Below are 16434 nucleotides of genomic sequence, written 5' to 3' on the forward strand. Positions count from 1 at the left end.
GCATGTCTGGGCTCACTCGAGCGTCGGGAGGATCGGTGTCTCCCCCAAATGTGGTGCAGATCTTATCTTCCGTGGGTAACCCCTGCGAGATAGCCTATCTACTCCGTACTCTGTCGTATGTATGTACTTATTTCAACCCCATACCCCTGTGGGGAGAGCAAGGGCCATGTCAGTAGCCCTTGGTCCCTTGTGTAACATGACAAGTGATGTAGACTACCCAATGCGGCTCCTGGGGAAATGAGCAACTACCAGAAACTCACAGCGGTGCCTTGGCTGACCCCTCAGATACCAATAGTTCCTTTTGTCGTCAATGGATCATTATGCGCCTGTGACACACATAGAATGTATGTCCGACGAGGCAACTCGTGGGTCGGGTTCAGCTCTGAAGCATCTCGTCCACATGGACCTCATGGCTGCTCTTGATCACGCCGCGGGAGCTTATCCGGGGCGCCTGTTGGAGTGGCTTGAAACTGAGACAATAGTCCGCGCCATGCCAGTCGGTGGTCAACTAAAGTGGAAATACGTCGTATGCACCAGGGCACTATTCGAGCGTGCGGACGGCACTCGAAGTTAGCCGATGCCCCTGTCTTCTTGGCTTTGTTGATCCTACCGGGGCCGTTTGGTAAAATCCCGGACCAGACTCTCACTAGCACTTCGTGATATATCAGGAGCAAATCTCACAATTGCCCTAGCCACTGCCGGGCCTATAGCATTGCTATGACTGGGGCTCGCATTAAAGCATCAACGTGCTCTTGATTTCTGCACATCCTAACCTTAGCCTTGTTGGAAGCTGCAGAAGGCGAAGATAAGATCAATTTCATTCTATTATAAATACAAGTGCTTCCCAAGCGAAAACGACCCTTTGACTCTTGCAACTTGTAAATATCCAAATATGCCACATGACGGGGGTATATCATTCGCATCATAAGAACAGAAAAGGGAACATCCGTTGATTATAGTATAACATTGACACGCTGAACACAATAAGCTAACTGTCGCTTGTAGATGGAATTGCGTGCCAAGTACAGTTCTTGCACGAACGTTGGTTGCACTCGCAGCACAACGTGTTGTTGCTGAAACTGTTTTCAACGGCACAATTACACTGTTTGAATGTGTCAGTCTGGTTGCGATTGGCATTTGGGCCGGAGGTCTACTCACACATGTCCACATATACATATCCTTCTTTCTACCTCGGCGATCTTCACCACTGTTTTCTGTAGAAACACTGCTCTGAGGAGATATCGGGTCACATGGGGATGACCCCGATGAGGATTCAGACTCATCCACCTGGGGAGCCGAGGGGACAACTCTGTGGTCCTTCTCATGTATCCACTCGCTGATGTCTCTCTGGGGTACACGACGGCCAGAGAAATGGTCGTCGATGTGATCGCAACGTTTCGCCCAGGTGTTGTCCGTCTCTTTAATTTCAACAGTTTCCTGACAGAAGCCGCACCAAAAGTGAGCATCGCAGTGACGACCCTTTCGACAACCTTCAACTTTCTCTTCGAGCTTGCTGGTATCTGTAATCTCATGCTCCTTTGAAAGATGGTTCCGGAAGCTCTCGCGGCGGTAGCAAACCTTGCCACAAGGCTCAGCAGAATCAGGCTTGACGCAGTCACATATCCATGTCTCGAGCTGATAATGCTGAATGGATTCATGTCTCTTCCAATCGTTCTTGCTTCCAAATGTCTTTTTACAATCGGCAAAAGTGCACCCGTATGGCTTTGAATGCCTCTTCTGGTGCTTCCTATAGAAATAGTTAGCCAAGATATTCGGCGCGTTGGATAATAACACTTACTTCAGCTCGCACAGACGAGGAAATGCTTTGTCACAATCCTGACATTTGTGAGGATGTGATTGGCTCTTGCTGTTCACTGTATCTAGTTTTGAGGCCTCCTCTCCGAGGTCTGCGAATCGCTTCTTCAGATAGCTTGCGATGAGTTCTTTTGGTATTTTATCAAGGAGGTCAACGTATGCTGATTCTGGGCTCACATCGGACGGTGTTTTACTTTCTTTCTCGTGTGGGGGGATTGCTTTAGGAGTCCGTTGGGCTTCGTCAGCGTCAACCATTCTGACATCAACCTGTTGGCTTCCCGAGTCCCCACTGTTGCGAGAGACGTCTGTAGTTGTTCCTTCACCTTGCTGCACGCCGTCCATAGTTTCTAGTGCATCATCGTCAGGCTGCTCAGCTTCAGAAGCGGTGACATCGTCACCCGGAGCATCCTCCTCGGAAGCGGATACCGGCCATTGATTCGATGGCAGAGCACTGCGCCCATGGATAATGTCAGGGTGAACAAAGTTCTCGTCACCTTCTCGTACCGTTGCAAGGCTCGATGCATCTCGATCAAAAGATAAAGAGGGTGGTCCTCGAGGAGGATTGTTTGTACCGGATTGGGATTGTGAAGCCCGTCGTTCACCATACGGCACCCGGAAGGACAGAATTGTTGAGGGGTGGGCAAGACCAGGTAACTGTTCTTGTGCCTGGAGATATGCCATAGCACTCCCTCCCACGCCCTCGAGGTCTTGTGATGGAACTGGACTGTAGTTTATTAGCTAACTTCTCGGTACCAGAGAAAAGTATGGGGCGAAAAGGGAAGGGGGAGAAAAGGCATACCGATACACATATTCAGAGAGATCGTCATTGGCTGAATATGTCTTTGCATGGATTCTCTGCAAATGTGACCTAAAGTTGTCTGCCCTTGGCCAGATTTTACTTTTCTTCGCACAATTGCCAATATTACACACAAAGGTGCGACCAGAAACAGTGCGGTCGCTATGTACAGTTCTCTTATGTCTGTCAAGGTCGTTCTTGGAAGTGAAGCCTTTCTCACGCGAGCAGCCTGTAACGTCACAGTGCCACGGCAGAGAATGTTTCAATTCATGTTTTCTAGGCTCTATCAGTAAAGGGGTGATCAATGGAGGTCAAACCCGTGTGCTCACCTTAGCTCGGAACGTGTACGGCATCGTTTCTGGCATTCACCACAAATCCAACGTCGCTCTCCACCAACCGGGGCCGTTGCAACGCTTGCGGGCGGATAAGGTCGGACCCATTGGTCTTGATATAAGTGAGCATCGTTGGAGGCTGGTTGACACTGCAGTTGAAGGGTTTCCAGATTTCTGTTGACAAGCTGGGCATCCGAGTTTTGAGGTTCCAAATTTTGGACATCAGGGTCCATATCTTCGCCATATGCAGAAGGGTTTCCGATGCTATGAGTCAAGCGGCTGCCGTAGGCCGAATCCTCTGGGTTGGTATCACATTCTGATAAAAGTGGTTTGCTCCGATAGTCTTGATACGAAGTTTGGAAGTTGGCGGATCCAATAAGTTGCGAACGGGTCTGGCCATCATTAGGCGCACCGAAGGCAAGAGGGTTCCAGGGATCATCTCCAGCCCAGTTTTGCCAAAAAGGGTTCGTGGTCTGATGTCTCTGCTGACCCAGAGTAGCCAAGTTTGAGCTCTGCTGTTGAGCCGCCTGCGGGGATACATTGGCGCTGCCTCGCGGTTCCTGTGAAGAGCTAAAGGAGTCCATTCTGCGGGCAGAATGTCGGTGTTGCTATCAGAGTGAACGGACGCGTTAAATATAAATGATTTCGAGCCGTACTGTTTATCTGAGCAGCACCGCTGGTGGTGATAATTGGGAGCCCAGAAATGATCGTGTAGATGAACAGTAGTCGCCACAACGATTCAAGAGCGGCTAGGGCCTCGAGTTAGCCGTTATATTGTAGCAGTACATCATAATCTGTCAGAGTTGATAGACAGGAGGGTTAAAAGTCATTCCACTTTGGTAGGGACAACAAGGTTCTCGACCTAACACTGTCGATCGAACTGGGTAGGACACATAAGAGAGACAGAGAGAGAGACACAGCAACCAGAAGAATCAAAGGAATCAAAAGGCATACATTGGGCTGAGGTCAAATAGTTGGGTCCAGCACAAACAAGCGTTGAGTCCAGGGTCCAACAAGGGATCCAGGTCGGACGACTGATGACAGATACTAGCGTGAGGTTTTTGTCAAGTCAGCAGGTCGAAGCCAGGGAGATCCCCAAGTGGTTGACCGAGCTGGCTGGTAGCTACACCAGTGATAGTCGATTGCCTTAGGTGTATGTTGTGTTGTGTTGTGTTGTGCTTCGCGTCAGGGTGTCGCTGCCAAAGTAGTATGAGCCATGGGTTAGTAGGTAAGCATTGAGATGTATAGGTTGGCTTAGAAAAAGGCACAAGGCAAAGGAGGATGGATGCAGAAGCGCAAATGAAGGTGTAAATGGCGGGGGGGAGCGGTAGGGAAATAGAGGAGGGAAGAGTCGCTGTGATGAAATAAAAGAAGGTAATGGGACGGTATTGTATTTGGCAAAGTACAATTCTGGGTGAGATATGAGCGACTCTGTCTTCCCCAAACCGCCTCACTTTGAGGCTTTGCTATGCATTTGAGCCAATCAGCATTCTTCTTTCAACCCCCAAGATACTAGGCATCCGGCGAGGCAGCCTGCGTTCGCCCGCTGGCGAAACTTAGTTGAAGGTGCGTTTTTGCGAACCATCAATTAATGATGCGGCTGAATTTGCAACGGATCATAATATGTCTACATACGTCACCAGCATATGATTAGAACGTCTCTATAAGAACATTCGGCGTTCTTTTTCACATTTCGGCGCTTCGAACCGGTATCTCTTTACTTACCGTGTCACCCACGATCACCAGGACTAAACAAACGGTTGCGACTATTGCCGTCATTCTGTATCATCATCAACAATTAAAGCATACGGCCCCATACGACTGACGGTCCTGATTCACAAGAAAAATTAAAGAATAAAGCTCAGCTACCACAGTTTCCCGACACAGCATTGATTCTCAGATGGATGTTGTTGCTCATAGCCAGCAAACGCAAAACGCCCCTTATTGCAAGTACGCCAAGCTCTTTGTCACATCAAAACCATGACAATTATCCTCAATTGTTGATATATTCTATCATGGAATACTCGGCTTATCACAATCATGTGCCTGTCTAGGACAGTCCCTAGAATACCCAATAGCACCTGGTTCACTCCTTTATCCACCTCTGGATAGCACCATTCTTCATGACTCGATGATGTGGTCCGTTGTCTCTTCTCTCATCTACTCACCTGGGTCCAGCTTGATTTGGCCACATGCATTGTGCAGTTCTTCATTAGCCTTGGTAATATCTGCACGTTGCCGAACATCCCACTATTTATCCTGCATCAACATCCTCGAAGCCGAATGTGGCTGAACGAAAACGATTCAAGATATCTATTCAAATGTAAGTGGCGGCAATAGCCTGTTGGAGGATGAATGTATATCGCGCGAGGACCTCAGCTCATGTCGAGACCCGTTGGGCTGAGAAAAACAACACCAGCACCAGTGCCTCCTACGTATGCCCGTCCTTCTCAACTTGAACCCTCGATCAGTTCGAAACTCCAATACCCCACGACTCTCAAGTGAGACCTGGCATTCGTGCTCTCGTTTGATATTTAGATTGCGGTGCTTCTTCGTTGATACGATATTCCAGATATCGCAAAAGAAGCTATCCAGCTTAATCTGAATATTGAAAAGAGACACAGAAGAAACGCGATGAAAACTCCGCCAACAGACCCCCATGAGACACACTGGGTAACACGAGACTCGAATCTTCCCTGACCCCTTGTTCGATAATCACTTTTTGTCTATGCAGCCAGCTGTTTTCAGCGCAGCAAGGAAAATGTGCAGCTAGTATTATTCTGGGTTGCAGATAGTCCATTGCATAGGCCGATTCCTCAAATATTTTGGAAGTCGATTGGATGATGAAGACTAGAACCCTTGTCTATTGCCCGACAGCTGGATGATACAGGAACTGGGGAAACGAGGAAACGAGGAAACAAGGAAACAAGGAAACGATAATAGGGTATACTTCAATGAACGAACTCTGAAGCCGGCGTCGGCTCTCTTGCTATAAAATGTGCATTCTTTGCCACCGATCAGTTGTTATCACTAAGTCTGTTCGCTATCATCTACGGTTTTAGTTTGTTAATCACTTACTCATACGTTGGACCTCGCAACTCAGACTCCTTGCAACGACTTAGGAAGCTCTTGTAAGAATTTACTACCTATTATCGAGGCTCGCCTAAATAACTTAATCACATCAGGATACTTCAAGTCAAAGGCAATTGCCATAACAACAAAAATGTGCGATTGGGAAGAGTTTCTCTTCGCATGCAATCACTCGACCCTCCGCCTCAAGTCCTACTGCCACTTTGCTCGCAACGACCCTAATCATCAATGTTTTGGAGTCAAGGTCCTGCGCAAGTCATGGAGGCAATGCGTTCCTTGCGACAACTGTGCTATCGCTTGCCGGGCAAGTGAATCTCAGACACAACATAACTGCGATCGACATAGCAGATAAGTTTGGAGGCTTTCGATCAGTTATGAGCTTGGGTTATCAATGGCTTATGAGTGTTGTTGGCTAAGGATTTCATCTTGTCGGTCACCCCCTTCTATAATCCTAAATGCCATAACCTCTATCTTTGTCAATCAGTTCGTATACATGAGTAGAATCGCCGCCGATGTAATTATAGGCACAGCACTCGTGTGATCTAAGCATGCATGAACCTCTTTTTGGTCCCCAAAGATCTCATATGGGACACGTAGTGCTCAAGCTTCGCTATCCAGGTCTATCTGTCGAGAAACCAACACTCGTGTGAAACTGGGCTGTCAGGCATAGATGCTACCCCTCGCTTTTCTCCGAGCAGAGACAGGCTACAAGCTGGACCCAAATAGCGCCACAGACGGAAGGATGGGTCGAAATGGTAAGGATAAGACAGAAGCGTTGCGGGCCCGTTTTGTGCAACGCTGCTTGTACGAGAGCACTAAGTTGACAAACATGAAAGCTAGGAGGGGGTGGACTTAAAGCGGAAGATCTACTGCCCAAGATCAGGTTTGCCTCGATTGAGTATACAAGGGCACACTGTGGCTTGAGCGAGAGAAGTGAGCGTTTGTGTGATCGGTGTTGAGATAGTCTTTCAGCATGTCAGCCAAAGTATAGGACCGGTCGTTGAGCTGCAGACTGCATCTTGGATCCTTCGAGCTTCCTGGGCCCATGGCGGCAGAGAATCAGAGAGTCGAACCACTTCTTATTGTACACGACAAAAAGATATATTATAATGAAGATGAAGGTTTTATAACTTGACTTGAGTATTCGGAGGGTACTCGGCTAGTCAGTCCATGTTCGTGGCACCTTCAACAACACCAACAACATTGTACCGCTTTGAAAAAAAAGTAATCCAGTCATTCAATACGCCCTTTTCCTTCTCATCTAAATCCTGCCACTCTGGTCGTGCATCCTCTGGCTTGGTCGAAGTCTTGCCGAGAGCTCTCGAGGCATCCTTGCCGGCAAAGACTGGTCAGGATAGTTAGGTATCGTGGGCTGAGGTATATGCAATCAGAAGATTTACCATTGTAGGAAGCTCCAGGAAGGTAAGCTTTGTTTCCAGTCACGTCGTAAACCTTGCCCTGTGTTTGACGTGATCAGTCGTGCTCAGACCAGCTTGATCATGCAGCCAGTTGCTTGCCATGGGAAATTATACCTTGATGGCTACGTAACACTTGTTTCCATCCGCACCTTTCTTCAGATTAGCAATGTCCAATTCAAAAGCCCCAGATACAAGACTAAGTCAAAGCCAGCATGATGCTTTAGCTGAGCATCATGGGGGGCGGGCCGTACCGTTGGCTTTAGCGAGCTCTTCTCGAGAGATGATGTCGTCCTTTGGGGGGTCGAGGTTCACAGGAACCTTAGGTTCAAACTTTCCAGCCATTATTTTGGTTGTAGTTGTGATTTACGTGTAAGAACGAGAGAGTAGCAAGGGAATAAGTTTGAAAGGTTCTGGGCGGTTCTCCAGATTCCGTCATATGCAATCTCTCCCCTCCCCCCGCCAAAACCAAAGACGACCCTGAACTTTCGCGCCCAAAAAGCCTCGGCCAAGTCAGCTCTAGTTACTAGCGGATTCCGAAACTGCCCTCCACTAAAGAATATCATTGATTGGAAACGCTCAGGCCAGTATTCGTCCGAGAGATGGTCTGTGCGCAGTTATGATGAGCTCCATGTTAGCATCCACTTACAGCTTTTCAATCTCTACGCTTGTCATCACCACCATAACCATACAAAAAGAACTCCCAGCCATCACTCGCCGAGGGACTCGTCAACCGGCTTACCATGTCGGTATCAGCAGTTGCATCGCTGAGACCCCTCCGTCGGCGATGCTGGCAGCATCCAGCTTCCGGCCTGTTATCCGTCCAATTACGTTCACGAACAGCCACGGTCAACTTCTACGCTGTTGTTGGCCTCCGGCCGGACCAGCGTCGATTCCAAACAAGCAATTCAAGTAATCGCCATGATGGAGATCTCGAAGCCAGAAAGAACCAGTTACCCAAGAAAAGTCAACCGACACCACCACAGATCACATTCCGCCAATTTGCGAGCCGTGCTCTTGCTGCTGGCCTACGTAGTCTTGTAGTCGCCATGAGTCCGACCGGTATCAAGGCAGCGTTCCGACAGAGCCCAGGCGCAACAACACTAGGAATCTTCATGTGAGTCCCAGAGCACACCCTTGGCTATTTCCTTGTGGTAACGATATCAGCCTCGGTGTGGTGTCAGTCATTGGCGCATATACCGTCTACCTCTACTTCAACTACTTCTACCACTACCAATTTACACGATACCCAAAACCCATCGCAAACTCTCTACGGCGAGCTCTATACTATACCAACATCAGTCCCGATTCCGAACTCGCTCTCAAGTACTATAAGCGCGCCATGGATCAATGCGCAGAGCATGGCCTGGATCCCTATTCTGACGAAGTTCTTGGTATTCGTATCCAGACTTCACACTGGCTGCAGAAGATCGGAAATTACAGCGGCTGCTTGCAGGTTCTTGAGGGCATCCTTGCCGATTGTAACAGGTGGATTCGGGTTATGGAGCACTCGGTCAAGGATGGCAAAGTCAACGATGACGGCAGACTTGTCAAGCCTGCATCCGAGACGTCTGGGGCCTCTTCGGCTCATGTTGCCAACGATGCCACTTCTCCCAATGAGCAAGAAGCGACTGAAGAGGACTTTGTCCCCGAAAGTTTATGGCATAAGAGGCAACGTCTTCTTACTAAGACTGTTGGGATTGCAATCAAACTTGGAGAGCTATACGCAGACGAACACGTTCTTGACCCTGATAGCTCTCAGAAGCACCTTATTTGGGCCGTTGAAACCGCTCTGAAGGAATTCCGTCGCCGCAAGGAGGAGGGTATCAAGCCCGGAGAGGGTGACTGGCTAAGTCCAGAGCAAATGGGTGGCGCTATGGAATCTTTGGGTCGTGACTACGAGCGCAAGAACCAGTTCCACCTCGCGATCCCTCTCTTCTTCCAAGCTCTTCGTCTTTGCGAAACTCCCTGCCACCGCCCCATCATTATGAACAACCTCGCAGCCAGTTTCGCCCAACATCCCATATTTGTTCCGCCTACCAGCGAGCCCTCCGAGATGATTAAGGAGCTGCATGACCCTGCCATGCCCGCGACTCGAAAGGAGTGCTTAGAAGCTGCGCAGAACTGGGCCAAGAACGCTTATAAGCATGCAAAGGACGTTAGTGGCGACGAGCGTACAGAGGAATGCGACGAGGCTTGCGCTGTTGCTCTGTGTAACTGGGGCGATGTCGCAGCGATGTTGGGCAACAATGACTTGGCTCGCAAGAAGTACAAGCAGTGTATCGAAATGGCGGGCAAGCTTGGCTTTCCACATGCAGTGAAACAGGCTCAATCAGGACTTGCTAAGCTGATCTGAAAGCGAAAAGAAGACATATGAAATACTTTCTCCACCCTGAATAGAGCATCTCGAATATTTTCGGGGTGAAGCACATGTACCTCAACTAGGCTTAGCCATGTAACAATAGGATGATAGATGAAATAACAACGCACCAATAATGATCAGAGACATCTGTCCCAGAAACTCCGCAGAGTAGCAGCTTCTATTGATTCCCATATCATTCTTGAGGACATAACTCGACATTCATACTTGTTTACAACACACCAAGTCAGATCGTATTTTACAGACAGGAAACGGTATCTGACGTTTAACTCTAGAGCCCAAGTTGCATTCCGATCATTATTTGATTCCTTAAAAAAATATCCCAGACCCGAGCCCCTAACAAACACATCTCTTGGAAACGCCGTTACGCCTACCATCATGCCATTCGTTGCCTGCCTGAACCCAAACTTCGGCCTAAGAGGCCTACCCCGTCTTCTGTCGCTTTGCTTCCAATCCGCTTGCCACAGTTGGTGCTGTCCCTCCATTTCCGTTAGCAGGTAGGTCGGCTAGTGCAGTTCTACCATCCGCTGGAGGAGGCCGTTTCATTGCTGGGGGCCGATAGCTGCCCCTGTTTGCGAGTGGACTGCCTGGACCAGAAGGGGCGCCAATCCGACGAGTTTGATCGAGCGAAGGGTTTATGACATTTCCGCGTGCGCTCTGGGAGCTGGGCATGGATGGTCGCACTGGGGTGAAGCTATTCGTGTTAGAGCGTGTAGCAGGTGCCACCGTTGCTTGACTATTAGTCGGAGCAACATGTTGGCCATTCTTTGCAACAGGTTTGGATGAATTGTGGTCAATACCAGGGGTTTTGCGAATAGACGGACTTTCTGCCTTGGGGTTGAAGGCCTGCTGTCCCTGTGGCAAAGCAAGACGAGCATTACTCGAACCTTCGAGGGTAGATTCCGGTAGTTGATTCACGGCCTTTGCAGAGAAGAACCCTACGGTTTCGGGCATGTTTTGAGGTCCATTGGGTGGCGGACGAGGGTTGCCGATCTGGTTTGGAGTTGTTTGTCCTGAAGGTCCACCTTGTGGGCGATTGGAAAGTGTGGCTGCACCATTTGAGGGGGCAGGACGTTGCTGTCCGTGTATCGGAGTCTGCGGTGCTCGATTCGGAGGTCCAGTAGAATTCAACCTGCCAGTTTGTTGCTGAATTTGTTGGGCTGTTGTTCTGTTGGCCGGTTTCTCATTTGCGGATTGGCCCAAGATTGATGTTGAAAGCATTATTTCGTCCGGGTGGCCATCTTCTGGAACACAGAAGTCTGCCTCGTCGAGCTCTACAGATATTCAGCCTCGATTTCCTCAAATCCATCGGAGGACAAGATACCTCCAAGATAATCGTCAAATGACTCTGCAACAGGGAGTGGCGGCACCGGCTCTGTCTTGACCACAGGCACAGCGGGCGCCGCAGAAGTAGAGGCAGCGGCGGGTTCTTGTCTTACAACATCGCGCTTGATGAAGTCGGCGTGGCGGTGGAGATTGTCTTGATCGAACTTTTTAACGGGCTCAGCTTTCATTTTGGTGACTTGTTTCACGTAGTCTTTGTCGTATATGCAATTGCCCAAGACGTTGCCAAAGCTCCTCAAGGCGCGTTTCAGCCCGTCGGTAGTGCCCTCCTTCTTAGCCTTTTCAAAGGCCATTGCCTTTCCTTTTGCGTTCTCGATGGATCCGTATCCAATATCCTCATGGTAGGTGCCATCGCGTAGCGTAATTCGGACGATGACCGATAAACCGATACTGACGCGCTGTGTTTGAGGGTTCTCATCGGCGAAGTCAACCTGAATGTTTTGAATGGAGGACGACCATCCGTTAAAGCCAAATACTTCATTCGCTAATGTGATACACTTCTCAGCAGTTAGGTAATGGACTTTAGTACCACCAGGACCTGCACGAGCAGAGATATACTCGGGGCCAAGTTGTTTATCCAGTTTCGCTGAGATAGTTGCAATGTCCTTGGCAGCCCATTCTGCGACTCGTATACGCGGCTCCTCGAAGGGATTCGTCACTGTAGTGTGCTGGTCGCCTGGGCTGGGGAAACCGTCAGCGATAAGAACATCAAACGCGACACGTCTAGGGACATACGCAGGCATGGTGAAGGCTTGAACACAAACCAAAATTTATGTACACATGAAGAACTCGGAAAGCGCCAGCAATGAGGATTCGTAGTAATAGAGCAAAATTGAGACAGTGTAGAGTTGAGGGCAAAATGTCGCCAGCAGTGCGGGCTTGATATGGATGAATGAGCAAGAGCGCGTTAACGATCAATCCAGGCAGTCGCGCCTCCACTTCAGAGTGACAGGAGAGCACGTGACACGTCTTAGGCAAGGCCGCTTGGGAGGCACTCCCGCTCTACCGCTGTCCAGAACAGGAATTTCGTACTACCTTACCGACGATGGTGCTGTAACCAGATTCTCAAGGATCCACGATTGCCCCGCATGTCTCGAGCTGCCTTAAACCTACCTACCTACTAAGGTACCTTATTCAAATTAAATGACTCTTTTTGTTCCTAGACCTTCCCGTCTTCGTACCTCCATTACGGATTCGATGTCTTGCCATCATGTAGGATAGAGGCCTTGAGTTCTCTCGCCTCCCAAAGACAAAAGTATCAAAGTAAATTTCGTATAGATATAAGAAGATTTGGTATAATTAGTGACTTTTGAATTAGACGACTCATAATTTTGGCATCTTCAGTTCAGACCAGAGGCTTTCTTGCTCCCTCCCTAAGGTATGTGACACTTAGTATACTGTTATAGTACCAAAGTTATCGACTTCACGCTCGAGAACAGGATCTCGATGACAGGGAGAACATCTCAAAGAGGAATGCAATTTCTTGAAAGTGGAGAGTTACAAGTAAGTACACGATGCTCAAGACGCAATTGGGATACAAATATCCATGATGGCTTATCTACTTTATAACGTGGCGTTCATCTTGGACCTTTTAGCTATAGATGTTTCTACTTGAGGATAACGTAAGTAGCTTGAATAGCCTAGTTTCAACAAAAACTTTGATCTGATGAACGTTCATTCAATGCATTGAGGTCGCCTAGATGCGGCCATCAGTCTTTCCCTTTCGGTGTAGTGATATGGACGGAATAGAGCCAGATCGTTTGGATAAGTCCATGGGATCTGAGACGGATACTGTTCACTCCACGATATGTCCTGGTCAGGGTGACATATTTGACTGACAGAAAAAAGTACATGCAGGCATATCAACAGGCTACATCGACATATATCCAGTGGTGGTCATCACAGGGAGTAATTAAATGAGGTTCGTGGAGAGCAGCCTACAAGTTTTCTGCCAAGGCTGTGAAGACAACAAACGAAATATATCAAATTTCTACATACAGGCACACGCAGTCTGTCTGCGCTGTCGGGGTTGCTTGGGAAATCAACCAAACCGTATAACAGCAATCCCTACTGGTTCATAAGTGAAGGAAAGGGATATAAAAGAAACGCACGCAAAACGCCAACCACCCTGCCCATAAAATAAAGAAATGGGTGCCTCAAGTCTATGCCGCCAATGCTGCCAAATGAAAATCGTCGTGATGATTTGGTCGTAATATGTGCGAAGATGACTCGTCCGGTGCGCCTCGATATGCAATCATTCTCTTGGAAAGCTCCAGGTCACAACTGTCCCTACCAGGGCCCAACTCTAACGGGAGCTCCATAGGTACCAGACATGAGCTGGTTGAGAATAGAATTAGGGTCAGAGGGCCCTCCAGCTCCTGGGTTTGCATTGGCGCCTATCCATCCAACACTCGTGGACATGGCGTTGATTGCTGAGGCAAGACGATCACCGGATTGTTCATTGTGTCGAGACAAAATTTGATCCCATCCTCCAGTATGCAAATTAAGACCACCAGCCCTCTTGCCAGCCTCGTTGATAACAAGCGCCCATGCCTTTGATATTTCTTCATATGCAGTTTCCTTATGGTGTCGGTATGTCTGCGGCTCCCAATTGGGAAGTCTATGAATAATGTTTGTGGCCTCGTCCAAGAATTCAAGTGATTTGGTAGGCTGAATTTCATTTGGTGGGAGAAATTGAGGGGTGAAATCAGATAGTGCGTCAATCAAAGCAACCAGAGGCTCTTTGATCCGATAGTAGGTGTATTCCGGGCTGGTTTCGCCGTATGGAATAGCATCCTTCAACTTCGCCTCGTAACCTTGCAAAACTTGCAGGGCAGACGGAACTGAAGGTCGAGGAGCCTGTGAGACAACCTCATGACCAATGTCGGGATGCGTTTCGCATATGCGCTCAAGAACGGTTCTTAGCTGAGAGGTATCGAGAGTCTCGAGAAGTCGTGGAAGTGCAAGAGGTCGACCGATGACTTCGTTGGATCGAACTTTTTTCGATGGTCGAGCTAGAGGCCGAGCAGAGATGGTAGGAGAACTCCTGGGTGACATAGTCTCATCACCATCCTCGTCGGCTTTGCGCTTTCGAGAGGCCATGCTGTGAAAGGGAGGCACTAAGTGTGTCAGTGGCGGAGAGCAGTTGGGAAGGTGGAAGAGTCGAGTGAGTTATCAAATCTCGAATGGGGAATGATCGAGGCACGATAGCACTTACGGGATCGCTGAGGGGAGAGACGAGGGTTTTCGTGTTGATGAGGGAAGACAGGAGGCTGAGGCGAGAGCAGAACGTTCATATTGTCGCAAGTTCCAAAAGCATCCGATGGGACTCGGGAACGATCCTTGTTCAACAATCAATGAATGAATAAATCACTCAAAGACAGTGCAAGCTGGATAAGCCAAAATTGGTGACGAATATGTTTGCCGACAAAGATGGTTTGTGTGTTGGCCGTTAAGACACCGGCGGTGGTCTCGTAGTGCTGGACGTCAAGAACCAAAGTTCCAAATTCTATCGCCAGTTGCGTGAATACAAATGGATCGGGGAGTCAGCGTTAAGCACTGTGAATGTATGATAGAAGGGTTTGCTTGGCAGAATTGCTATACCGAGCGATACGATATGTCGAGCGAAATAAAGGATTCGTGGTGGAGGGTGAATGGCGTAGAAGAGGGTTTTAAGAAGGTGGAGGAGGATGAAGAGGTGGACAGGACTGGTGAAGTTGGGGTTGGTCAGGCTTTGAATGAGGGAGAGTTCCAAGGTTCCAGTGTTTTTGGTCCGTTGTCTGGGGCTAGTGAATTTTGCCTGGGCCTAGGTCGACGGGGGGTCACGAGGCATCTCATTCGCTCTGGCCACACCTGAGGCCCCCGTCGCAAGCCGCCCAGGCCTGGTAGCCACACGTGAACAGGGACCGGTTGAGGGGCATCTTCATGGTCCCCAGTATTAATTTAGCACCTTTTTGGGCTCAAGTGGCTGTTGGTTGGTTTCGATTTTCCTTCACCGCGCTGGCCGGATCTACGATTCTATGTCATGACTCTCGCAAATTTTCTTTAGGCATGAATTCAAGCATTTTCTTCACAGCTTATATGTCAGAAGCGGTATAGAATTAGAAATCCGCCGGGGCTCTTCATGGCATACCCACCAATCAACACCACGGCAAAGTTAAGATTAACTAAGCCCGGGCCGTCTTGACGGGGCCGGAACGGGTCCTTTCCCTAATTCGGCCTCCGCCACCACGCTTCGGCCGGCGACGGCCTCGGCGATGTACGTCGGGCCTGTATCTCTCAGGCCCCGGAACAACAAGTTACTACAGGTGCGAATATTCTCATTAATCACCTCTTTATCAACGGTCGACAGATTGGCATGATGGTCGGGTGATGGCTTATGGTTGGGCCGCAGATAAATGATGATAATAATTATGGTGAAGTCACAGATGGCATAGTCCCTAAATACACGGCCTTACCTGTGGTAGGCTCAGTTCCATGGATGATTAACTAAGAACTTGACTTGATAAAAAAAATTCTGCCATTAGGTGTTTGGGATGTTTCTGAGACAGCGAAATCCCTGTTGCTAGGTATATTGGACGACTAGTGCCATAAGGCGGTGAATGATATTGGATGAATACCATTTTGTTCGTCTTATGCCAAGATGCGACTGAGAGTAAAATCGTATATTTGACAACAGCCTCGATTATTTCCCCTTCTACTTATGCTGTCATTACCAGTCAAGTTAGCAAACTACTAATGGATCCTCCGTAGTGGCATCAGCCTAAAAGATCGCTGCACTAATACTTCCCAATAGTGTACAGGCACCAAATGCCACTGCGCCCATCCGCAAACATAAATACCCAAAAAACTGTCAACCTCGGTGAGATGGCTATTTATCTCGCTGTCAGTATCACATTTCAGCACAGTTCGATAACTGCCCTTGTATGCCCTTCTCGTCGCTTTGTCAGAGGTTGAATGAGCTTACGGTAAGGTGCTTGGGGTTGGCATAACGCTCAGAAGTGAATTTCCCGATAAGTGCACCAAAATTTGGAATAAAGTCTCTCTCCTTGTTGAACAATCTGCAAGGTTCTCCCTAATTCCAGGGGCTGGTTTTTTCAATGCGGCGGACAACGGACAATGGACAACGCATATAATCGGTACTTGACAGGCCCACCATCGGCGGAATGGTCCGGCGCGGCGGACCCACATCTCCGAGTCTCTTATCTCTTATCGCAATGGAAGAGGCAGAAAATTTCTAGCAACTTTACCCTTAAACTCGTC

At 48.7% G+C, this 16434-nt stretch overlaps 5 protein-coding genes; 1 reads left to right on the plus strand and 4 right to left on the minus strand.

Annotated features, from left to right (window-relative positions):
* Positions 1 to 988: 988 nt before the first annotated feature.
* On the minus strand, positions 989 to 3527 carry FFUJ_07290 (uncharacterized protein; the record flags this gene model as incomplete). XM_023577525.1 has 5 exons in its annotated part: positions 989 to 1102; positions 1159 to 1747; positions 1799 to 2539; positions 2615 to 2887; positions 2941 to 3527. The coding sequence occupies 5 exons, from the start codon at positions 3525 to 3527 to the stop codon at positions 989 to 991; spliced, it is 2304 nt and encodes a 767-aa protein (XP_023430583.1).
* Positions 3528 to 7196: 3669 nt separating this feature from the next.
* Positions 7197 to 7793, minus strand: FFUJ_07291 (probable DAP1 Damage response protein; the record flags this gene model as incomplete). XM_023577526.1 has 4 exons in its annotated part: positions 7197 to 7378; positions 7434 to 7491; positions 7566 to 7600; positions 7703 to 7793. 4 exons carry the CDS (start codon positions 7791 to 7793, stop codon positions 7197 to 7199), a joined length of 366 nt encoding a protein of 121 aa, XP_023430584.1.
* A 398-nt stretch (positions 7794 to 8191) lies between these two features.
* FFUJ_07292 (uncharacterized protein) lies at positions 8192 to 9804 on the plus strand (the record flags this gene model as incomplete). XM_023577527.1 has 2 exons in its annotated part: positions 8192 to 8565; positions 8616 to 9804. 2 exons carry the CDS (start codon positions 8192 to 8194, stop codon positions 9802 to 9804), a joined length of 1563 nt encoding a protein of 520 aa, XP_023430585.1.
* Positions 9805 to 10251: 447 nt separating this feature from the next.
* FFUJ_07293 (probable Double Strand Break repair protein mus-11) lies at positions 10252 to 11915 on the minus strand (the record flags this gene model as incomplete). XM_023577529.1 has 2 exons in its annotated part: positions 10252 to 11102; positions 11153 to 11915. 2 exons carry the CDS (start codon positions 11913 to 11915, stop codon positions 10252 to 10254), a joined length of 1614 nt encoding a protein of 537 aa, XP_023430586.1.
* Positions 11916 to 13461: 1546 nt separating this feature from the next.
* FFUJ_07294 (related to Sts1 protein) lies at positions 13462 to 14468 on the minus strand (the record flags this gene model as incomplete). XM_023577530.1 has 2 exons in its annotated part: positions 13462 to 14291; positions 14390 to 14468. 2 exons carry the CDS (start codon positions 14466 to 14468, stop codon positions 13462 to 13464), a joined length of 909 nt encoding a protein of 302 aa, XP_023430587.1.
* Positions 14469 to 16434: the final 1966 nt, after the last annotated feature.

The sequence above is a fragment of the Fusarium fujikuroi genome, chromosome FFUJ_chr05 (assembly GCF_900079805.1).
Source record: "Fusarium fujikuroi IMI 58289 draft genome, chromosome FFUJ_chr05".
NCBI classification, from domain to species: domain Eukaryota; kingdom Fungi; phylum Ascomycota; class Sordariomycetes; order Hypocreales; family Nectriaceae; genus Fusarium; species Fusarium fujikuroi.